The sequence below is a fragment of the Leuciscus leuciscus genome (assembly GCF_965113295.1).
Source record: "Leuciscus leuciscus genome assembly, chromosome: 6".
Lineage (NCBI taxonomy): Eukaryota > Metazoa > Chordata > Actinopteri > Cypriniformes > Leuciscidae > Leuciscus > Leuciscus leuciscus.
This window is the reverse complement of record NC_138730.1, coordinates 14,669,952-14,694,793: the sequence shown is the minus strand read 5'-3', so window position 1 is coordinate 14,694,793 and position 24,842 is coordinate 14,669,952. Positions and strand designations below refer to the sequence as shown.

Here is a 24,842-nt window from a genome sequence, read left to right as displayed (position 1 = left end):
AATACTTGAAATTGTTTAAGTTGTGGGCCCTGAATCTATAATCTATGGAAGTTTAACGTTTTGAATGGAATTATGGAAATAAATAAACTTTTCCATGATATTCAATTTTTTTTATATATATATATATGAAAGAATGGGTCGCTCTCAGGAGCTCAGTGAATTCAAGTGTGGTACCATGATAGGATGTCACCTGTGCACATTTGTGAAATTTCCTCACTACCAAATATTCCACGGTCAACAGTTAGTGGTATTATAACAAAGTGGAAGCAATTGGGAACAACAGCAACTCAGCCACGAAGTGGTAGTCCACGTAAAATCACAGAGTGAGGTCAGCGCATGCTGAAGTGCACATTGCGCAGAAGTCGCCAACTTTCGGTAGAGTCAGTAGCTACATACATCCAAACTTTGTGTGGCCTTCAGATTAGCTCAATTAGTGAGCATAGAGAGCTTCATGGAATGGGTTTCTGTGGCCGAGCAGCTGTTCTCTGGAGTGACGAATCACGCTTCTCTGTCTGGCAATCCGATGGACGAGTCTGGGTTTGGCGTTTGCTAGGAGAACGGTACTTGCCTGACTGCATTGTGCCAATTGTAAAGTTTGGTGGAGGGGGGATTATGGTGTGGGGTTGTTTTTCAGGGGTCGGGCTTGACCACTTAGTTCCAGTGAGAGAAACTCTTAATGCTTCAGCATACTAAGATATTAAGTCCCAACTTTGTGGGAATATTTTGGGGATGGCCCCTTCCTGTTCCAGCATGACTGCGCAAAAAGTGCACAAAGCAAGGTCCATAAAGACATGGATTGAGTCAGTTTGGTGTGGAGGAACTTGACTGGCCTGCACAGAGTCCTGACCTCAACCCGATAGAACACCTATCGTCCAACATGACCCTGACCTCACAAATGCGCTTCTAGAAGAATGGTCAATAAGAAGTTACAGTAGGCCAGCCATAGATCAAACCAGCACACTGGTAAATTATCTCAGTATCGCTTTGTAGCTCTTTATCCTTACTGTTTGACAGCAATTGTTTTCTTTGTCTTCTGTTTGTATTTTTCCTAAAGAATTTTAGTAGTACTTTTGAGAAAAGGTTGCTATTATATGTACCAACACGTTCACCTACAAAGAAGCATGTCGCTCAGGGTGTGGAAATTAGGGCACATAATAGGGTTAGCCATTCATTTTGTGTCGTGCTTGGATCAGTGGCTTCAGTGTCCAGTGTTAGATTCATAATGAATTGTATGAATGAAGTAGACTCAGGTTGCATTAATATGTGGAAAAATGAGCTGTTGCCTAACAATTTTCTTTGTATTAACTGTTTGACACTATGAGATAAAACTGAACACGTTTGTCTGAACACGTGAGAATGAGTTTGTATGGCCTAAAGCTAACTGTTCTGTAGAGGCTGATGTCAAGCCATGATGAGCTAAAGTTTGTCTCACTTACTTATTGAACCACTACAAAGTGAACAAGCCTCAATTTTCCTAATTCCTTAGTGTCAAGAATAGTATAGGAAAAGTTCCTGTTTTGCATTTTCTATCGAAAATCTTATAAAAAAAACAAACCAAACTAAAAAGAAACGTGATTTAAACTTATTAATATTTGTTTTTATGGCACTGTTGCAATACTTTGAAAATTGATCATCAGACACAGGCACTTTTTTTTCTCACCCATATTAAAGTCCTGTCTGAATGGAGACAAAACATGCGGTCTTGCAACAGCAGTCTTCTCAAAAGGATTCAATTTCATTCTGGAGCATCTTATCTTAACATCAGCCAGATTCTTTTAGGAACAAGGAGGAGATGAAAACAATGAGGTAGGCTTTTGTTGGTTCGCTATTATTTTGATTATCATATTCCAGACATGTTGTCAGTCACTAATGAGGTCATTTTTCATGCAGGAGCCCAATGTTGGGTATAATGGGATATTATATCCAGCCTCTCTGTTTTGTTTGCTGGCCTATGGGAGAGAGTCAGGTTCCCAAAGACCACTTATAAATTGATCTTTGCTTTAGTTGCACTGTTCAGTCCACAAGTGCTTCAACCAGATGATGGGTCAAGACTTCTTCCAAATTGTAAGTATGTTTGATTGTCGCAAAAATTATTTGTGACAATATTGCTTTATATGCTGTTGTTTATTCTTTACTTGAAAAATTGATTGGAAGATTTTTTTTAGAAGTGCTGTTAGTTTGATAGACAAAAGGTGTGATTGGCATTCAAATAAATGATGCATTAAAAAAAAGATATGTAGAAGATGAATAGTTTGACAATAACAATTTCACACCCAATGATATAAAAGGATCAATACATTATTATGAATAGCATCACATGTTTTCCGCATTGCTTATGCCTGGATATTTCGAGAGTAACAGTTGCAATGCCTCTTTAGTGTTTATTATCTGTTCCCTCCATCCCTTTTTTCTCAGATGATAAGACTAATTACAGGAGTCCTGATCTCATTAGCCTTCTCATCTGGGATGACTATCGACCGAATGGAGTTCCTAGTACCTCCACCCCCTGGCTCTCCTGATAGCCCCATTCCTCCTGATGACTACTTTGATGACTCTGCTGCAATTAACAACCACATACCTATATTTGCCTATGATAATTACCCTATAGCAAAAGGAGGCAATCCCATAGCTGGAGGAGGTCAGATTATGCAATATGACGACTTATTAAATGGATATCCTTTACCCATGTTACCAATCCTGCCTGATAGGTATCCCATTCTACCAAAACCTCCGTTTGGTAACATAACTCAAGGATCTCGCACAGTGCCTACGGGACAAAAGCCCGACCTTTCGTACTGTGACATGCTGCTTGAGGCACCAGTGCCTCCACCTGTAGATCAAACACCCTGGTTCTGTGTTTGCTCACATTGTAAAGGGGGTCCCAGTGGTCCAAAGGGGGACAAAGGAGATAGGGGACTGCCAGGTTATTCATTTGAACCAATTATTTGTCACCCCATTGTATATGTATAATACAGCAGGAATTGAAGAGTAGATTTTCTTTTATTTCTGTGTCTTAGGTCTTCCCGGTAGTCCAGGATTAAGAGGCTTGCCAGGATTTCAAGGTCGCCCCGGGTTTAATGGTCATCAGGGACTAAAGGGTAAATACAGTCACTTTACTTCTATTCTAAAGACTCATTGAACCTAGTGTTACTGATACAGTTTACTTACTATAGAGTCACTTATACCTCTGAGAGTGATCTTGGTGATTGAGTACAAGACATACTGGAGTGTTTACATTTGATAAGAGGAGCATTGCCAATCATACTTCCTTTTTTCTTCCGAAAGGTCAAATAGGTGATATTGGTCAAAAAGGAGATCTGGGTCCATTTGGCTTTACAGGACTCAAAGGACAGAGAAGCCCCAAGGGTAAGTTAGTAAACATGTTTAGCAATTTGAAATAAAAAAAAAAAATAAGATCACCAACTTGTTAAACATTTTGTTCTAGGTGATAAAGGGGACAGTGGTGTGGATGGAAATCCAGGACAGCAGGGCTCACCTGGTGAGTCAGGACAGTGCCCAGCAATTTGTTACTCAATCGAGGGACCTCCAGGAGAACTTGGCCAACCTGGTATGACAGGAAAAAAAGGACTTCCAGGGTTGGGAGGAAGTCCAGGGTCGAAGGGCCAGAAAGGGGATTTGGGGGATGTTGGTCCATATGGAGCTCCAGGTTTAAATGGGCAGAAAGGAGATCAGGGAGAAATGGGTGGGTGTCACTGCAAGGATGGAGTAGACGGTGCAAATGGAATGATCGGAATTCCAGGACTAAAAGGTGGCAAAGGGGACACTGGCCAACAAGGTGCAGCAGGGGTAAACGGAGACAAGGGGAAAAAAGGGGATCCTGGGGTAATGGGTGCTCCTGGCCCTTGCTCTCAACCAATTCAGTCTGCTTTTTTAGCAGCACTAAGCAGCAGTTACCCACAGCCAAATTTGCCAGTTCCTTTTACTAATGTCTTTTACAACAGAGAATTTAATTTTGACCCCTTTAGAGGCATCTACAAGGCTCCCATCAATGGTACCTATATCATTAACTACCACTTGGTTGTCTTAAGTAAAGTGCTCAAAGTGGGGCTCTTCCACAACTTCAGACCTGTCCTCAAAAGTACAGGGTCAACAGATTTTGGAACAACTTCTCAACAGGTGGTCCTGCATCTTAACATGGGTGATGAAGTTTGGCTACAGGTGAGAGATGCCGATTCCAACGGGATGTATTCCAATGGTGAGTGCAGCAGTACCTTCTCTGGCTTCCTGCTCTACCCAGACAGCTGTGATATCCCAATGTCACGGGATTTACCAGATCCTATAACCGGAACACACAGCTGGGGTGAATTAGAGGAACCTACTACCACTCTTGCTCCAGATGTCCAGTCTTGATGTAGCCTAAGCCCAAACACCTAACTAGCATATTTGGTAAATTCTAAGTAAATTTTATATAGTAGGAGTTATAGTTAGGAATAATAATAATAAACATTTAGACAGTCACATGTTTAGTCCAGAAAGGGATAGTTCACCCTGAAATGAAAATTTTGTCATCATTTACTCACCCTTATGTTGTTCCAAACCTATATGAGTTTATGTCTTCTGCTGAACACAAAATAACATATTTTGAAGAATGTCGGTAACCAGACAATTGACAGTAGCCATTGACTTCCAAAGTATTTTTTTTCCTACTATGGAAGTCAATGGCTACGTCAACTGTCTGGTTACCAACATTAGTACAACAGATGAAAGAGATTTATACAGGTTTGGAACAACAAGGTGAGTAAATGATGACAAAATATTGCTTTTTGAGTGAACTATCCCTTTAAGTAAAGCTTTTGAAAGGCAAGCTTCTTCTACATATTAAAGTAATGCGCATGTTAAATTATATTAAATGGAATCTACATATGTGCAGTATCGCTACATTATATTTTTATTCAAATATGTGGTTTGTATGGGGGCATTGCCTGCATCTGCTACCTCACGTTTTCAACATATATCATTGTGAAAAAAAAATGTATTTCCTTTTGTACGAGTGTAAACTGTCTCCTGTTGACCTGCTCATGAAATCCTCGTAATGTTGAATTATGTCTGCTGAAATTACAGCAAATAGGCAAATTGTTTTGTAAGCATGTATGAGCAGATGCATCTTTTTAATAAATTTTACTCATGTATAATTAAAATTATATTAAAATTTTTAGTTATGATTTTGTTTACATAATGCATGAGTGAGAGAGGATAAAGCCCAATGCTCAATGTACTTTATCTGAAAGATAGAGAGTAACAAACAAATGTTCTAGATGAGCTGCTCAACTGCGGTTGTTTGAAGCTAACAGAAGCTTAATGATGTCAATAGGAGTACGAAGAGCCATTGTAAGCAACAGTAAGCAAGCTAACTGCTGTTGAAATAAGATATTTACAGATTTCTCCTTTATCATTGTGCATAGAGAAAATAAAGATATTTGTGATTTTATTTACAACTATCAGTTGACAATCAACTTTACCTGAGAAATTGTGATATTACATATCGTTATTGAGATTAATATAAAAAAGTATTTATTCAGTCATTTTGGTCTGTATTGACTCTATTGAGCTTTATCTATTTCAATAAATATGGATTAAATACGTTTGTCCTTGCACCTTGCCTGTAGTCTGTAATGTTGAAAATCATATTTGGAAAAAATATCCAGTTACAGTGTCTGTATGGATACTGTTATTTTATAAATAAAAACGAACAAGAACTGTTTTTTTTTAAACCTTTGTGGTGTTTGTACAATAGAATTTACCTTCTTTATCATGCTTTCATAAACTGAACATCTAGCTACAGTACAGTATTTCATTATAATACACTATTTTATAACAATACATTTACTTACACTAAAGAATGTTGCTTTATATCACAAAGTGTGTTGCAACTAAACAAAACAAAAAAACAAAAAAACCACACACACACACAGCTAGGACTTTACTATGTAGTTTTATACTATTGTTGTCTAGTCACCAAATTCCAGCAAAGCAGTTTCTTTCAAATTACTAAAGATATACACCAAAATGTCTGCAGAATGGTCTCTAGAGAACTATATATTTGGAAATTATTCATATTGACAATAACATTATCTGCTAATAACAGTCCAGAGCAGTGCTCTATTTCAGTGATGCTCTCTAAATGATTTTCTATTTTGAACAGCCTTAAATATGCTTCAAGAACTGGTTGACATGCATTCCTCAATTCTCGGCAGGTGATACGTTTCCCTCATCCTCATCCTCGGCCATGCCTTTCAAGTAGGTACGCTTAAACTCCTCAAATACCACTTCATCCTCCAGTTCGCTACAAACAGCCACACAGTCACATAAAAAGGACAAGAAGCAGATACATTACACATATATTATTGAAGGTACATAAAAATGAGTTATTATTAAATAAAAAAAAGATAATTTAAATTTGAATCCTAATTCTTGAACATGCAGAGTAAACTGTTTAAATCATGACTGACCTTTCTTTCACTTCAGGAGGCAATAAAGAGAAACAAAATTTTTAAGGAGTTGCTTATATATAATTGTTTGTGAACCACAAAATATTTAAGAGACAGATAAAAGAACATGTGTAAGGACATTCACGCATGTTCGTATATAATAATACCTGCTTCAGGCTTCGGGTGCATAAGCTGGAAAGGGAGCTCCACTCCAACCTCACTGATATATCAAAACACAAAGCTTATATAAAGGGATCTCAGTATAGTCCAAAAGTCTGAGACCGCTAGCAAAAAAGTTGGTCTCACTTTATATTATACTATATATATTATATACACCTGTATCCTACTTCAGTAGAAGCAATACAATATGAACACAGTTAGTGCATTGTACTTATTTTTTGTACATAGTACAAATGTAAATTTTGTTCAAAGTACATAGTAGTTAAGGACACCTAATATAAAGTGTGACCAAAAAGTTTTTTTTTACTAGATTTAAATAAGATTTTGAATCTCAGATTTTGTTGGCTGCGTCCAAAATCCAATACTTCCCTATACTATATAGTATGCGAAAAACAGTACACCAAAAGAGTAGGCTAGTATGTCCGAATATTTGGAAAAAGACAGTAGGGGAAAAGTCCTACTTCCGCTGAGATTACATTACTATCCCATTAGGCTACGGGAGAGGATTTATGAATGGAAGTGAAGGACAACTGTGGCAACTGTGGTCACGTGAGAGTAACAAAATGGTGGATGTAGTCGAATTCATTCATACTAAGTTCAAATGAAGTACCTACTAGTATGCGATTTTGGACGCAGCATCCGTGTTTGTACATTAACTTTTGTTATACTTCCACTTCTGTATGCCATCTTTGTAGGCCTTTTTTTTTGTTTTTCATGTTGATTTTCTCCCCCAGGTGTGTTTTGTTATCTCATTATCTTGTTAAGCTTGTTAGCCTGTGTGTATATATAGCCCTAGTGTTTCTCTTTTTGTTTTGTCAGTCAAAATTTCAGTTCCCTGCATTCCCTGGTTAACGGTGTGTTTATTGTTTTGTCTGTTGTACATTTGAACAAATACCCCTGTCTGCCATATATTCAGCTCCCTCGTGTTACAGATTTTCAATTAGGTCTCAGATTTTTGGACTCTACTACATATGCACACACATTAAAGCTTTATTGATATGGAATTCTCTGACTCCAAGATTGAAGAAATTTAATATTTACCTGGTTCCCATAATCCTATATGAAGAAGAAAAACAGAAAACATTAGGATGGATGTGACACACAACAGGTAAAACACACATCAAGCATGTGTGGTTTTATACTGTGGTAGTATATTGTGTCTTGGGATACAAACCCTCCAACAATAAGCTTCACAACAATTCTGTAAGACACCATGATCCCCAGAACTTCCTTCAGGACTCCCTCTTTGATGCTGCAATAGAGCATTTAAACGTAGTAAACATTTTGAATGCATTAATGAAAGTTTTTTTCCCCAATAAACTAAAGCAGCTCTAATTATCTTCACATGGGGACTCACATGCTTGAAGAGGCTAGATTGGTGTCTTCATGCTTCAGTTTTCCATCCAGTGCGATGCCATGCTTTTTTCTGTTATTGGCCATGAGGGGAAGCAAGGTGTAAACTTTGTCCAGTTTGGCACCTGAATCAACAGAGTCCCTGCACCAAATAGGAATCTTCAGTCAGATTAATATTTATTGTTTTATTGGACTACATCTACATATCTGTATAAAATGATTACCCAGAGTCCTCTGTGGCCACTATCTCATTATAACAGTCATTGGAGTACAGCACCACATTGGCGATTTGTTCCACTAAAAGGCAAACAACCACAAGTGTGTTATTTTATATTTACAGCAGTCAACTTAACTTATGACTGACTGTGTATACAAATATCGGTAACACTTTAAAATAAGGTTCGTTAGTTAACATTAGTTAATGTATTAACTAACATGAACTAACAATGAGCAATATATTTGTCACAGTATTTATTAATGTTTGTTAATGTATGTTAACAAATACAACCTTTGATTTTAATAATGTATTAGTAAATATTGAAATTAATATGAACTAACATTAATAAATGCTGAAGAAGTATTGTTCATTCTTAGTTCTGATCAACTAAGGTAGTTAACTAATGTTAACCTTATTGTGAAGTGTTACCCAAATATCTACATTTCAATGAATTTGCCAGGGTCAATAAGATAATGTAGATCATCTATTAAAAAAAAAAAAAATAATAAAAAAAACACATATGCAACGCTATTGACATGTTATGAATTGGGGCAAAAGTATCAGTGTGGAACAACTGTGCTGATATCATTAAAATAATAAAACTAACTCTTGAAAAGAAAACCTTATAGTTTGGCATAATCTTTAATCATCTAAAAAATATTATTTCCCAGAAAAAAAACCGGGAAGAAGTTGCGTTAACATTTTATGAAAAAAATAAATAAAATAATAAGTCTGCCAAATCAAAGTCATGTGGTTCAACCAATGTAGAAACATGCTGAGAATTAAACCAGACAGAGAACTGTTTTATGAGTTTATGAGAGGACACCTTATGGGCCCTATCATACACCCGGCGCAATTTTTTGTTTTTTGCTAGTTTCAGCCCGACACAGTTATCCTTTTCACGTCCTGCGCCACGTTGTTTAAATAGCAAATGCATTTGCACCCATTTGTGTGCCCATGGACCAATAGACTGCGCCATTGATCAACTGAAACCTGGTCTATTTTTTTTGTTATTTAAAGAGCGTGTTAGTAATATGAGCCTAGAGGCGGGTGCACAACGCACGTACACTGGTTATTACACACAGAGGGTAATAAGCAGCGCAGCAGCGCAGCAGCGCAGCAGCACACAAACACGCAGCAGCACACAAACATGCCAAATACAAAAAATAAAAGGATTAGAATGTAAAAGATTATTATTGTGTACATAAAGATATGTTTGAATCCAGCTTGTCCAGTAGATGGTCTGCTTGCGAGCGCAACTGGCTTTTAAAGGGAATGGGAGATGAGACTCTGATTGATTTGTTGTATGTTACGCCCAAAACACACCCTTTACTCATTAAGAGAATAGGGACAACCCTTTTAGACCATGCGCCGGGTGCACCGACCATTTTTCCCGTCATTAAACTAGCAAAAGTGGATTCCGACACGCCCTAAGTGCACTTACGCCGTGCGCTTTAGACCATGCGCTTAGATCCTTAAATTAGGGCCCTACGTGTCAAAATCAATAGGTCACTTTTTATAAAATGGCACGTTTTTTTCAGATTGTAAAGTAAATCAAACAAAAGAGTACATTTCAAAGTATTTGGCACATTCATTTAAACTGAAATTTAAACTGAAACACTTATTTCTCGTGTTTACCGATTTGTCAACATTTCAAACTCGCTCTTACCAGAAACAATGATGTTCTTCACATTTTTGTTGGAGTCATTCCGGATTTTGACACTTAAGTTGATGGGTTCCCCATGATAGTAAGTCTACAAGAAAAAAGTCTAAATCATTTAATTTAAGAAAAACTATGGTGCAGCATTGCAAACTGATTCATTATATTCCATAAAATGTCATTCTTCATTTAAAAAGCAGTATAAAACGTTGCTAACAACAAAGAAAGATACATGCATGCTCGCCTAGTAGTCTGTTTGAAACCCACCTGTTTTTCTAAGTTTGCCTCCATATGCAGTGGTTTGTCAGACATGAGAAAGTCACGGGTGGTCTGCACACAGGGAGCTGGTCCGAGCTGCTCTGGAGCGTACTGGACCTTGCGAATCGTCAAACATACTGTGCTCCTGATGGTGGTGGAGGGGAACAAGACATATTATTGTTGAGATCTATACCAAACAATGGTCTTCACTGCTCCACAGACTACATGAGGGAACCTGTTCTGTCTTTTGACACTTAACTTGTGGTCCTTATTCCACCCGAATAGAGAATAAGAACAAAGAGTTGTAGGTTGGACTAACCGTTTGCGAACTTTTGCATTCTGGCTCTCAGCACAAAAGGCTTTCACCTCGAACTGAACAGCACAGTACTGTGAAAAAGTATAGATATGAAACCACTCAGAGGGCATATATCACGTACATACAAAATAAAACAACTATGTCAGAGAAAGACTGATGACATATTTGATATAACATATGTTGCACCATATCTTAAAACAAAATTTCTTCTTAGTTTAGCAGAATAGTTTGATGTTTGACAGTAAGATGTTACCTTTCCAGAATCTTTTGGGCTTGGCTGTATTCCTACTGAGCAGGGCAAGTTATCAGGGAACTAAAGAAACAGAAATATTCTTTATCAGCTTCTTCAATATACAAAAACATAAGATGTTGTTTTATATATAAAAATGAAATAGCACAGATGCACACACACACAACATTGCCACAAATTATGTCATTATTAGGGTATTAGGTGGCGATACTAAATTTCACCCGTAGGTGTGAACCCGTAGGACTGTAAATGTATAGGCCTGTGTCTGTGGATGTTAGCCCTGCAATGGACTGTCTATGCTTCCTACAGCCAGAGGCGGTGGGATAGGCACAACGCACAAGCAGTTTAGAGAATGGATGCAGGTCATTATTACAACTGAATGCAAAAAAAAAAGTAGGACCTGATGGAGTTTGGGTTCCTTGCCAGTGTTGCCTCTGGGTTGCTTGGGGACACTAACCTGCTTGGGGACACTCAACCTACTTGATGCGCGAGAACAAACCTCATTGCTTCTTGCGGAAACGTGCTGCGTAACACGAGAATGATCATAGTTTTATGATCTCTTTATGAACTTTTTGTCAGCTGCGTAGCTGTCAATGGAGGGACAGAAAGCTCTCAGATTTAATTTTTTTAAATATCTTTGTGTTCCTAAGATGAATGAAAGTCTTACGGGTTTGGAACGACATGAAGGTGATTAATTAATGACAGAATTTTCATTTTTGGGTGAACTAACCCTTTAACATTCAACAATATTGTTGATTTGACTGCACTGACTATTGGATGAGAACTGAACTGAGCTGGACGATGAGATAACTTTTTTTCTGCAGAACTGCTTTATAGATGAAACTAACTAATTAAATTGATGATCTTCACAACAGAAGTGAATCAACACTGATTGAAATGATACTATTGTTTTTTAGAGCTGCTGTTCAGCCGAAATGAAGTCTGTTTGCATCATTTAATCATTTTCCCGATGTTTATCACTATAAAGCTGCTTCGAAATAATCTGAATTGTATAAAGCTCTATTTAAATAAAGGTTGAATTGACTGTGATGGTACCATGGTCTTTGATGCACCTTGGAAAACATGTAAATACCATGATTTACATGTTTTTGGTAAAGGTGATGCGATTCAGTACCATAGTATCATTTCTAATTTTGCAAGGAAAAGGTCTAATGCAATCACTTGAAGATGCTTACTTCAAAGAAAAACGGGTAGGCATTGTCACCCAGTTTGCGCAGTAGTTTATCCTGAACCTTGGTGAGAATGCCCTGCTCTTTGTCCTGCAGTGGGGGGTAGATTTGCCGGGTGGCCATGTAGATCTCTCGTTTGAACGAGATGCCCATCACGTCCGTATCATCACGGCCGTATCGGAACACGCAGGACAAGCTGGCGTATGCTAGAGGGCGACACAATCACAAAGCGCTTCTCATTATAATACATCTGATTTATCCTCAGTTCAGTTTGTAAACTTTGAATGAATCTAGTGACCTTTTTTCCCTTTCAGCTGTTCAGGGTCAACGAGAAGGACGCCATCTGATGGAGAAGGAAAAGGTCAAAGTAAATGCAAGTTTTAAGAAAACTTGGTAAGTGCTTAAAATCACAGTAAAATGATTCTCTCACGTACCCACTGGATCCACTGAGTCAACACGGTCAACAAAGTCTCTCCTCCCCATATACACACCAACCTGATTCAAAAACACAACATATATTACTTAACAAGCCTAAAAGAGGAAAAGTCTTTTGTGTGTTGTTCTTTTTCCCAGGTCCACTTATCTAACATAAACAGACTAATAACCGATCACATCCCGTGCATGTTGAACACACACTTTCCAATGCTTCTGTAGAGCCACAAATCATACTTTGCTGTGGCCATTGTCCAGTTGCGGTAAGACTTTACAATAAGGTCTCATTTGCTAACATTAGTAAATGTAGGCCTGATTTCTAACATGAACTAACAATGAGCAATACATTTGTTGCAATATTTATTTATCTTTGTTAATGCTAGTTAATAAAAACCCAACTGTCATTAATTGTTCATGTTAGTTCACAGTGCATTGACTAATGTTTACAACGAATGTATTAGTAAATGTTGAAATTAACATTAAATAAGATTACTAAATGCTGTAGAAGTATTGTTATTTCTTAGTTCATGTTAAATAAAGTAGTTAACTAATGTTAACAAATGAAACCTTATTGTAAAGTGTTACCATAAATCCTTATCTGAGAAATGAGAAACACCAAAATATTTCTGCATGTCCCAGATTTTCTGTCAGCCATTTAGAATCAACTAGACAACCACATACAATCGAACAAGAAACCAAATGTACACCTGATCACACCTGCATGTGCAGCCTGTGTCAAAAGCATTATTTATATATATATATATATATATATATATATATATATATATATATATATATATATATATATATATATATATATATATATATGCATATGTATATATAGTGAACTCCAACAATAATATCCCAGGTTCGAGTCCTGGCTGAGTCAGGAAGCCTTTCTGTGTGGAGTTTGCATGCTCTCCCTGTGTGGGCTTGGGTTTCCCATGGGTACTCCAGTTTCTTCCACAATCCATAAACATGCAGGATAGATGAAATGGAGACACTGAATTGCCAGTGAGTGAAAGTGTCCATCCATCCAGCGATATGCTTCCAGCATCCCCTCAACCCAACATAGGAAGGGTTTGGAGAATAGTTGGATAGTCAACTCCACATATAGTCAACTCTAAAGGGGTTGATTCCTTGTATCAAAGTTTACTCTGTTAATCAAGTCTAGTATTAAATATTTTTTTATCATCAATTTAGGCATCTTCTTTTAATGACCATTTGAAGAGAAAGAATAAAAGCATTTCAGGCTAATTTTGTACCCTATTCATGCAAATATATTCTCTTTATCACTATATTAAGGTACTATATCCACCTGTATAGTTATGTTGATTATATTTTTGAAGTTGCCTTAACTTACCGACTTGTCCTTGGATATTTTCTTGAAGACGACCTGTTTTGGACTCATTGTTGTTTAGAGACTTAAACAAAAACAAACAAACAAAACAACAATAAATTAATGCTTAGATTAATGTCAAGCCATTATGCAATGTAAACCTAACTGCAACAATCATTGCATGTAAGTCACTAACTTTCATTACAGAAAAAGTCCTTCAAGCTATAAGAATAATATTCTTCATATGTCATCTAGTAAACCTTAATCAAGGCTTTCCAACATCAGAGTGACTTCAAAACTTAGATAATTTTTTTACACAACAGTGACATATAATCAACATTACTCATGTCCCACATAACACCCAACAGAAGGTCCTTTAAATTCTACATGCATTATGAATTTCATACCTGGCAGTGATGCTTCGACTAATTTGTGAGGTCTGAGGCTTGAGGACAGAGAAAGCAGTGACCCGTGGGGAGGAGATGGTATTTGTACTCAGGATGTGTATTGCCCAACTAATCAGGTTAGACAGGGTTATAGCTAAAATCCCCTTCACACATTCTCCAGCTTTCCAAATAGACAGACGGATATGGATAGATAGCTTGCTGTGCTTTCTGCATGTGCTATACCTGCCTGAGCGGATTGGGTTGGTTCGCTTTAGTCAGCATTGGGGGAGATTACTAGGCACTGACACTCTGTGCACAAGCACTTTATTTGTCAGGGCAAGTCACGTGCCGAGAAATGTGGTCTCTCTCATGGGCTTTGTGTGTAAACAGCTCACTAGTTGTTTATAGGGTGGGAAATTTCAACTTGTATACAAAATCTGAGTCAAAAATACAATTAGAAGTCAGTCTATAAAACAAATGCATTTGCACATTGTAACTTCGGAACTAATAAATAATCAATGTAATCAATTAAATAAACATTGTAAATAAAAGCTTTAGTAACAGTATATTATACTTACAAACAGTATACTTCATTGGGCGGGAGTGTTTATCATTAAAAGAAATACAACTTTTTATTCGATGGTCCACTTTACACATTCTAGTAACTTTAAGTAACTTTGCAACTACATGTCAATTAGCAGTTTTTTTATTTTGCAAACACTTTATTTTGATGCTCCCCCAATAGACTTTCTACTGACTATAAGTAATTTTGCAACTACATGTCAACTTATTACCCGAACCCTAACACTACCAGTCTACTAGTACTAATATTCTGATGAGAGTTAGTAGACATATAGTGGATCATCGAAATAAAGTGTAACCTAAAACTGATGTTATATATGGATATATTCAAGAATATATAATACATCCATAGAGATTTAATCAAAGGAGGCGATGCTCAGAGGTATTAATCATTGATAGTGTCTCAGTTATAATCCCAGACTGTCAGTGTCAGCAGTGTAAACACCTAGGAAGCTGAGGAGGGATTACCACCATGAAAGAGATGAAGTCATATTAGTGCACAAGCCCTGAAAGGGCAAAGGCCTTATTGTTTTCCGTAGGATTATTCATTCTTATTATTATTAGGGCCCAAGCCCCAAAGGCGCGGAGGCACGACTGTTTTTCTAAGGATTATTATTTTTAAAAAAATTAAATCCCGACTTCTCTGGCACTTTTGGGGCCCTTATCATGCTTAAAAAACTCATGAAAATTGACACACATGTTGGAATCGTAGGCCATTAGGGCCAAACAGAAGCTGGTACTTGGGCGTGGCCGGGGTGCTCCACAGCGCCCCCTTGAATGCTGACCAAAAACTTGGTTCACATATCATACACACTTGCACTTAGATGTATGAAACTCAGTTAACCATAGCATGCAGTGCTTACTTTCTGCATTTTAAAAGATTTGGTAACACTTTAGAATACTGTTCCATCATTAATGAATAACTACACAGTAACAAATACGTAATGCATTATTAACAGTCTAGTAACTGTTATTAACCAACAAGAAACTCTGATAAAAAAATTAGTAAGTAATAAATAGTGTTGAATGAGGAAGTTCACTATTAGCTAATCAACAACTACTATTTTTTCATATCTCCCAGAAGAGAACTACTATTCAGGATAGGGAGTTGTCAGGCTTTTCACTTTAGAATACTGATCCAAATAATTAGTAATTCATTCTGAAGGATGTAGTAACACTTGAGTCATTACTGTCCAAACCCTTAGAAAAAAACTCAAAAGCTTACAATGACTTCAGTCATTACTACAGAGATATCATGTTTTTCACTTTAGAATTCTGATCCAAATAAGTAATTCCTTCTGAAGGATTCGGTAATACATTCAAACAGTCATTACTAGTGGGTTACCATGATCTTTACTTCAGAATTAATGGTCACACTTTAGTTTATAGGGTCCAATTATCACTATCAACTAACTATTAACTACGACTTTTGCCTCAATAAACCCCAAATTACTGCTTATTAATAGCTTGTAAGGTTGAAAAAAATAGTAGTTTGGATGAGCTAATGTGAATATCACATTTGAGACAATATTACTTAATTAGTTCATCAAAGTTTCTTGTTAGTTAATGGTAGTTACTAAAGTGTTAATAGGGCATTACTCATTTGTTCCTGTGTAGTTATTCATTGATGATGGAACAGTATTATAAAGTGTTACCAAAAATTTTAAAATATATATATATTCCAGTTTGTGGTCCTTTTTGTTAGGTTTTCATTCTGTTTTATGGAGTTTTCGTTTGTATCTCCTTTTCCTGTGTTCTGTTCGTGTTTCCTTTGTTCCCCACATTACCGCTCTTCATTTGTTGTCATGGTTACTGTAGTTTTTGATAGACATAAACACAGAAGTTGTGTTGCTCCGTACACTTAGTTTATTGAACTGCCCTCTCCAAATCTGTGCTCTCTGTTCCACGTCATGGGAGGAGGGGCTGGCCTTAAAGGGAAATACCACATAACTCTACAGTTACTAATGATGTTGCACACCTGGTTCTGGTTAAGTTTGTCATTTAGTCCTGTATATTTAAGCCCTGAATTTGGTTTAGTTCATTGTCCTATATTGTTTTTGAGTTTAAGTCAAAGCTGTTACATTTTGTAGGCTACTCCTGCGATTCCTGTATTTTTGTCCTGTATTCCTTTGTTTTGTTTATTAATAAAGTTTAATAGCTGATATTGAGATCCACCTATCTCTGCTCTTCCATAATCTTCGTCTGCATGGCCCAATGTAAGACTTTGATTTCAGTTTTGGTTCCATTTGAATCGAAACTAGTTTAGCTTTACAGGGATTACAGTTTGAAAGATATGATGTGGTAATTGGCAACATTTATCCATTCATTTTCAGAAATCAGAACTGATTTTGTCAGTTAAAAAATTATTTATTCACATTTCATTTTTGACATATTGTGTAGTGAATTGGGCATTGGACGGTCTCTACTCAAACTAAGCATGTTTAGAGGAGAAGGGCTAGTTGTTACATTAGAAAGTGGTCTCAAAGGCTATTTCTCAGTAACTATATGATTTTATATATTTTATTAAATGTTTTATTATAAATCATATTTTATATGTATTATATAAATTTGTGAAATCTGACATTCTCCTAATTGCATGTCCAATATCATCATATACATTATGACAATTGTGTAGAAACCTTATTGTTTTATTTAAACAGCCGGTCCCAAATATCAAATACAATGTGACAACATGCCCTGCCAGCTATCATGTGATCACGTGTGTTTGTTTCCTAGGGTAATAACAGTGTAAATGTTACAAAGTGTTTCTGTAGCCAATGTGTAATGTAAGTTCCCATAGAGAAATTACTTCTCAAAAATGAACCGAGGAGAAATATTCTCTGCAGTAAAAAGCTTTCCCCAGTCTCCCCATACATAAAAACACAAGTCTAAACACCATGGCAAAATATCTAGATAACACTTTACAATAAGGTTCATTAGTTAAAATTAGTTAATGTATTAACTAACATGAACTAACCATGAGTATTTGTTACTGTATTTGTTCATCTTTGTTAATATTATAGTTAATAAAAAACAAAACAGCTGTTAATTGTTAGTTAACAGTGCATGAACTAATGTTAACAAGATTTTAATAAAGTATTAGTAAATGTTGAAATTAACATTAGCAAAGATTAATAAATGCTGTATACATGCAGTTCATTATTAGTTCATGTTAATTAATGTAGTTAACTAATGTTCACTAACGAACCTTATTGTAAAGTGTTACCAATATCTAGATATCTTAATTCACAGAACATATTTTATTCCTGAAGTTAAGCATTCATGACAATTTAAGTGATCTTTACATTTGTCATGATTTAGTCCTAAAACAACAACAAAACAAAAAAAGTAGCAAAAACATAATTGAGTAAAACAACGTAACAAAAGTTCAGCCTTGTTAATATGGGTGGGTAATATGGGTGTCTCAAACGTAAGCTTTTGACGTCTCTGCAGTAGATGGAGCGGGAGTATAGATTGTCTTTGGCTTTCCACCTGGGTAGTATGCCCTGTTAAACAGAGAAAAAAACATCATCAAAAGTTAAAGAAACAGCAAGATTAGAAATATAAGGAGTAAAAAATACTATGACAATGTTTCCAGTTTTACAGAATGCCTGTTTATTACATATAACCATATATTTCATTACGTGATTGTAACGGGGTTCAGACAGATGTTATGGGAAGAAGGAGGCGGGAACCGGCGGACATTCAAACATATTTAATAAATAAATACACAAATACAAAAATGAAAGTAAAAGCCAGCAGCCCCTCACGGACGACTGCTGGCAACACAAACAGAAACAAAACATGAACTAAAAATCAGGCCTGTCCTCTCTCGCTCTTCACTGTCGTCGCTCCTCCTTTATGCTTCCGCTCCTCCGTGAGAGATGCGAGACCGGTGCGTCGCGCAGGTGTCACTCATTTGCAATCACGCCACCGGCCTCGTGCCGTTCTCCCACGGCCCTCGACCTCGTCCTGCTCGCCACATACCCCCATCGCCCCTCGCAGGCCGGGGGGTACCACCGAGGCTGCGCCTACTCCCCCCCCCCCCCCTCCCCGGGAGGACCGATCACGGCGGCTGCGGTACCTGGGGGTATGGACAGACGAGGCGAGAGTACAGGAGACGGAAGCATGAGGAGCGACAGAGACGAGAGAGGGGAGAGAGAAAAAAAAAAAAAAAAAAAAAATCTTTGATCCGGTTCCCGGACACACTGCCACTCGGCCCTCAACCAGCTGAGAGACTCACTCGCGGTGCCATGCGATGGTACTGGACATCCGTTGGGGGACGGCTCGACGCTCCTCCGCCTCCTGGCGGACGGCGATGGCTCCTCCTGTCGAGGGCAGCCGGCAGCGAGCCTCCCGTCCCCTGCTCCGCCCCCATCATGGCCGACGGCAACAGGCTCCGGCCCACGGCGAACGGGAGCGACTCCTCCGCTCCCTCGCGGATGGCAGCCATCCCTCCTCGACCCAGGAGGACGGCAGCGAGCTCTCCGTCCCACCTGATCTTCTTTCGATCCAGCACCATCGCCTCGGGCAGCAATCGGCGGCCGACGCTCCCTCGTGCTGCCCGACCTCCTCAGCACCGCGATTCCTCCCAGCAGCGAGGGCTCTCCGACAGCGTGTCCCTCCTTCTTCCCGGGTTTCGGCACCAATGTAACGGGGTTCAGACAGATGTTATGGGAAGAAGGAGGCGGGAACCGGCGGACATTCAAACATATTTAATAAATATGTACACAAATACAAAAATGAAAGTAAAAGCCAGCAGCCCCTCACGGACGACTGCTGGCAACACAAACAGAAACAAAACATGAACTAAAAATCAGGCCTGTCCTCTCTCGCTCTTCACTGTCGTCGCTCCTCCTTTATGCTTCCGCTCCTCCGTGAGAGATGCGAGACCGGTGCGTCGCGCAGGTGTCACTCATTTGCAATCACGCCACCGGCCTCGTGCCGTTCTCCCACGGCCCTCGACCTCGTCCTGCTCGCCACAGTGATATAATGTTAATATACGTACTTTATACCTTATACTTTATAATATACCTACTAAGCAAAATCTGCATTTTTACCTTACAATGTACTGATATCCACCACAATAATACAGGTGGCAGGTTTACATAAGCTGCCTGTTCAAAGCACGGTCAATACTCATGTATAGACATTTACTAAATAGACTATTACATAGACTATTACTGGCCCACAAATGGCCGAGGCTTCCTCAACACGCCTCCCCTCCAGTCGCGCTGCTCCCTCAGGTCATCAGACGGATCAGGGAGGACAGACACGCAGTCCTTCTGGTGGGTTCTCATAGTTGACACAGCTGCACTCAGCAGACCCGTTGTGGGCCCTTCACCTCTGGCCTCTTGAGAGTCGTGAACACTATTTCTGAGGCTAGAACCCCGTCACAAGACGCCTCTAGGCAGTTTAGGCAGTCTGAGGAGCTCTTTGCGTGCTTCGGTGGCCACACCAAAGGTCATCCGGTCACGAAGGAAAGACTGTCCCACTGGATAGTGGATGCGATTGCGTTGGCCTACGCTTCGATGGGCCTATAGTGCCCAACTGGAGTTAAAGCACACTCCACCAGAGGAATGGCCTCATCCTGGGTCCAGCGGAGTGTCTATTGACGACATTTGTGCGGCGGCCGGCTGGTCCTCGCCGTCCACATTCACCAGATTCTATAACCTGGATGTGCCTTGTAAGCACAGGTACTGTCTGTGTAAGCTGGCCATTGACCTCTACGTGAGCTCAACCCGCTAGAGCCCCCCCATGCGAGTCCCATGTTGTTGGGCTTTATATTACCCTATCTTAGCCTTGGCACCCTTGGGCCCTTATTCATACGTCCTGGGCCAGGGCCCCAGAATGATTGTCGTTTTGTAGTTCTAAGCACGGCTCGATTGGACTGGGTTCCCACTGAATCTAGCGATGCAGTACCAGTGAACTGTCTCCAAAGGGAACGTACTCAGTTACTAACGTAACCTCAGTTCCCTGAGATAACTGGAACGAGTACTGCGTCACTGGCCATGCTTTCGCGCTGCACGACTCAGTCAAATTAACCTGGCTGATTCCCTATGGCAGAATGGCAGACTTTCGTGCAGCTCCGCTGCTTAGCCATTGGTTCCTGCAGTTTTACTGCGTTATTCTATAATCTTAAGTAATCAGAAAAAGAAAAAAGAAAATCCCATTGCGCCTAGCGACGCAGTACTCGTTGCAGTTATCTCAGGGATCCGAGGTTACGTCAGTAACCAAGTACATTTTTCCTTGCAAAAAAAATCCTATACATTTGACAGTATTTTACAGTAAAATTACATATAATGTGATGTTAAACCATTCACAGTTTTTCCACCGTATATGGTAAGATAACTTAAAGTTAACCAGTTAACTAATTTTTCTGGTTAATTTTTTTTTTACAGTGTAGAAAATTGTCTTATGTGTGATATTTACCCTTTGTCTTTCGCTTGAGAGGCTCTTTTAAAGGCACTACACTGGAATGCACCACCCAGGATACACAGCGCTGCACCAGCCCAACCTATATAGAGACCAGTACCCAGCTCAAATCTGCAAACAAAGGCAGATAGTTAGGTGTATGTGGCTACTTAATATATCTGGAACAAATTTGTATCCGTAAGTGTGTAAGTGTAAGTGTGTAAGTATTGTAAGTGTGCTGAACCTGACAATAGACCTACTCCGTTTGAGGATGTCCTAATTTGTAAAACACAATGTACTTGATATATAATGAGTTGCCATCTATTTTTCTGTTGATTTCTTGGTCTGATGATTCAGTGGGGAGTCAGATGTGTTTTATAAGGGTTGGAGCTAAACTCTGCAGGACAGTGGCCCTTCAGGAGCGGAATTTGACACCATTACCCTAGAGCAGGAGTGTCCAAACTCGGTCCTGAAGGGCCACTGTCCTAGAGAGCTTAGCTCCAACTTTCCTCAACACACCTGCCTAGAGGATTCTACTATGCCAAGTAAGACATTGATTAGCTGGTTCAGGTGAGTTAAATTGGGTTTAGAGCTGAACTCCAGGAGCAGAATTGGATACCCCTGGTTTAGAGGGTCAATTGTAGAAATGCAGAACGTTTTCTGTAAGTGTTACGGTTAGAATGTAGATTAGAGTTAGGCTATAGTAATTAGATGTATGAAAACAGAAGTCTATGGAATGTCCCCATTTAGATAAGTGTGTGTGAATGTGAGTCTTCTCACTTGACGCCTCCATAGAACGGGTCATTGAATTCTTCAACAATCCGTGCAGCGTACCAAGATACAGCCACCATAGTGCAAAGACCTATGGAGAAATAAACATTTCTTAATTATTATAAATCCTAAATAGGTGGAAACATGCAGACAACTAAACAATAATAGAAACTGCATATTCATATGGACAATGTATTTCTGTTTACCTGCAAGGATGAAGATAATGCCGCCAATGACCATAGTCTTGCCTTTTGCCTCATCTGTTTTTGACCCAAACTTAATGCACTTCAGCCCCATGGTAGATAAAATTATACCGACCAGCCCCATGATCAAGGCGATGATCGTTAATGCTCGACATGCTTGAATATGAACTGAAAACAAGAAGCACAAAAAAAACAAAGAGTTTAGTCTTTGATTTTTGAGTTTAGAGTTTAGTCTTCTTTTATAGTCTACTGTAACTTTGGTGTGTGCAGGTTTACTGTTACAATATAGTTCAGACTTTCATCGTATCTAAAGTTTGGTAAAGTGTTTATAGAATTATGCATATAAAAGGTTATCATTAAACATTATAGTGGTCTTTGTTATGATTGGCATCATTGATCTAGGGTAGTGATAGGTGCTTTCATTAACACTGCATCATGAAGCTTCTAAACTTTTTTGAATCTTTTGTTTCGAATCACTGCTTCAAAGCGCGCATCAAACTGGCCTATGTAGCCTACAGCAAACATCATATACTGCTTCAAAACGTTTTACAGTTTCAGTGGTTCTGCCGCTAGGGGCATTGAACTGGTAAACCCATGCATGGACTAGTGTCTAATATGGTTTTAACTGATCTTGCGTCAGTTTAATTAATATAGATTACGTTTTAATGACAAAAACAGTTTGTATGTGTTAGAGTGCTTCAAAACACTTAGAAAATAAAGATTCCAAGAGGCTTTAGCAGCAATCTCATAGAAGAACCATTTTTGGTTCCACAAAGAACCTTTCAGTGATCAGATCTTAAAATAACTATTTTTTATAGTGTGAAGAACATTTAAAAAATCGAAAGAAAAAAAATACACAGTAAAGAAGCATTTGCGGATTATAATAGTTCCATTGATATACAATGTTCTTCGCAGAACCATTATTTTTAAGATTAAATCATTTTCCACAGCAATTGTTTCAATTGTTTCGGAGTCTCAAAAAAGCTCTGTTTCTTCGATTACTAGTGTATATGTTTATCATTTAATAAAAGCCAGTAATACTTGAAAAATAAAATCAACAGATAAAAGTGGATGTAGGCGGTTCTCCATATTGTTGCAACACAAAATGGCTGCCAGAGATTGAACATGGAGAAAGAGTCTTTACCAAGTTCCAGGTCCAAGAATAGTTCATAAAAAATCCAATGCAAGATTCTAAAACAGTCTTGGATACGTTTATATTCATGATAGGAATTAATTACTCTTAAGGTGTGCTGATTTTACAGAGCAAGCCTAATAACCTGGTTTCATTTTAAATTGGTTCCTACCTGGCAAGGCTAACATGGATTGAAAGTCTTGGCAGTTGGCCTTTCCAGTGCTGTCCTCGCCGCAGGCATGCCATAAGTTCTCATAGAGGCGGTTTGAAACGATCACGGTGCCTTGAACACTAGATATCTTCCAGTAGTCATTAGCCACAGCAAGGCCAGTAACCACCCAGCCGACCAAACACATGAAGAATCCAGTCACCTCTAATGCTGTTGACATTTTTACCCTTCGCACACAAAGTTGGTGTAATAGAAGATGGATAGAAAATTATAGGCTAGAATAATGTGCTAGAATAGTCCTGTGAACCTTTCTCTACTCCAGATAACCAAGTTTGAAGTTTTCTTCCGTTGAGCAGCAGGACTTCAACCTTTGTGGAGGGTCATAAAGCCATTGCCGCACCCAAGAACCCACTCAGCTAATGACAATGATGACTGTTGATGATGGGTGTGATCGTTTCATATAGTGAGACACACATTTACTCTGGTCACACCATTACCATATATAGTTATCATATGATTGTAGTCTCTTTCTGTGATTATATTAAAACTAATGTAATAAATATTGCATAAAAATAGAGCCTACGACAACCTGAGAGTGTGACTGGCTCTTTTAGTCACCAAATTATTTATCCATCAATCCATTTTCCTAACTGATTGTCCTATGTATGATTGCGGATGCTGGGACTATCCCTGCGTCTCGGGAAAGTCCATCGCCAGGATAACACACTAAACTTTACACACTCAGTCACCGATTCAGTGGAAAACTATAAAAAGATCCGCAAAAGATCCACTAACAGCATGTACCAATATGTGTTTAATATAATATAAAAAAAAATCTGAGAAATCTCATATCAGTGTAATACTGGTGCTAGTGGTATTGTATTGTATTGCATAATTATTGTGAGCATATAGTGAGTGTGGTAATAGATCAAAAGAGAAACTGAAATGTCATTGCCAGTGACTGAGGGAACAAAAAAAAAAAAAATATATATATATATATATATATATATATATATATATCCCTTTATGGATGGGATAGCTCACTGGATAATCCCCTTCTACATTACTTGATGACAAAAGTTGCCAGGACGTAGAGTTTGTTTCATACTGAAAAACCTTCCAAACTGATACCATATCAGTTCAGACAATATTGAAAATATTGGAAAATATTGTCTCATTGATCCACATTTCATGGACTGCTTTCCGGATGGTTTTGCTGGGACACAATATTAATGGTCTATTATGTAATAATACTATGTGCTATGTAATATTGATGAGCAATACAAAGGGTGTCAGTTATACAAATGCTCCCCAGTGTACATCAGTGTGTCAGTACACACAGTAAGTGAGAGAACTTAATTTACAACATGAATTAGCTTCAGGATTACACTTCAAGGATTTATTAATAAGTAAGTTTGTGGTAACTCTTTTAAAAAACAAATTTGTCAGTTTCCCTTTTTATTAATGGTAGTTGATGCTGTGAAAAAAAAGCATATTCATAAATATAAATTAAAATTATGTCTCTCTCTTTGGTTTCACTG

At 38.3% G+C, this 24,842-nt stretch overlaps 3 protein-coding genes across 3 annotated transcripts; 1 reads left to right on the top strand and 2 right to left on the bottom strand.

Moving 5' to 3' along the window:
• Positions 1-2,466: 2,466 nt before the first annotated feature.
• On the top strand, positions 2,467-4,371 carry LOC309500528 (uncharacterized protein; the record flags this gene model as incomplete). The annotated part of the gene is made up of 4 exons (XM_082172138.1): positions 2,467-2,923; positions 3,018-3,098; positions 3,286-3,366; positions 3,446-4,371. The coding sequence occupies 4 exons, from the start codon at positions 2,467-2,469 to the stop codon at positions 4,369-4,371; spliced, it is 1,545 nt and encodes a 514-aa protein (XP_082028264.1).
• Positions 4,372-5,945: 1,574 nt separating this feature from the next.
• On the bottom strand, positions 5,946-14,264 carry saga (S-antigen; retina and pineal gland (arrestin) a). The gene is made up of 15 exons (XM_082174150.1): positions 14,052-14,264; positions 13,669-13,729; positions 12,308-12,368; positions 12,172-12,216; positions 11,880-12,079; positions 10,687-10,746; positions 10,437-10,504; positions 10,127-10,262; positions 9,869-9,953; positions 8,207-8,279; positions 7,987-8,124; positions 7,804-7,881; positions 7,671-7,685; positions 6,595-6,669; positions 5,946-6,304 (listed from the first exon to the last, which is right to left on the bottom strand). Exons 2-15 carry the CDS (start codon positions 13,714-13,716, stop codon positions 6,202-6,204), a joined length of 1,185 nt encoding a protein of 394 aa, XP_082030276.1. The 5' UTR covers positions 13,717-13,729; positions 14,052-14,264; the 3' UTR covers positions 5,946-6,201.
• A 2,975-nt stretch (positions 14,265-17,239) lies between these two features.
• On the bottom strand, positions 17,240-23,698 carry cldn15la (claudin 15-like a). The gene is made up of 5 exons (XM_082172826.1): positions 23,305-23,698; positions 22,004-22,168; positions 21,807-21,888; positions 21,045-21,158; positions 17,240-18,118 (listed from the first exon to the last, which is right to left on the bottom strand). The coding sequence occupies exons 1-5, from the start codon at positions 23,519-23,521 to the stop codon at positions 18,037-18,039; spliced, it is 660 nt and encodes a 219-aa protein (XP_082028952.1). The 5' UTR covers positions 23,522-23,698; the 3' UTR covers positions 17,240-18,036.
• Positions 23,699-24,842: the final 1,144 nt, after the last annotated feature.

What these genes read in the sequence shown, in the direction of transcription:
- saga (XM_082174150.1), bottom strand. Translation starts at nt 13,716, where the DNA reads ATGAGTCCAAAACAGGTCGTCTTCAAGAAAATATCCAAGGACAAGTCG. An exon ending in GCCCAAAAGATTCTGGAAAG is followed by an intron (nt 10,505 to 10,686) that starts GTAACATCTTAC and finishes ACTTTTTCACAG; the next exon opens with TACTGTGCTGTTCAGTTCGA. An exon ending in GAAGAACATCATTGTTTCTG is followed by an intron (nt 8,280 to 9,868) that starts GTAAGAGCGAGT and finishes TTTGCCTTTTAG; the next exon opens with TGGAACAAATCGCCAATGTG.
- cldn15la (XM_082172826.1), bottom strand. Translation starts at nt 23,521, where the DNA reads ATGTCAACAGCATTAGAGGTGACTGGATTCTTCATGTGTTTGGTCGGC. An exon ending in CATTATCTTCATCCTTGCAG is followed by an intron (nt 21,889 to 22,003) that starts GTAAACAGAAAT and finishes ATTTCTCCATAG; the next exon opens with GTCTTTGCACTATGGTGGCT. An exon ending in TCTCAAGCGAAAGACAAAGG is followed by an intron (nt 18,119 to 21,044) that starts GTAAATATCACA and finishes TCTGTTTAACAG; the next exon opens with GGCATACTACCCAGGTGGAA.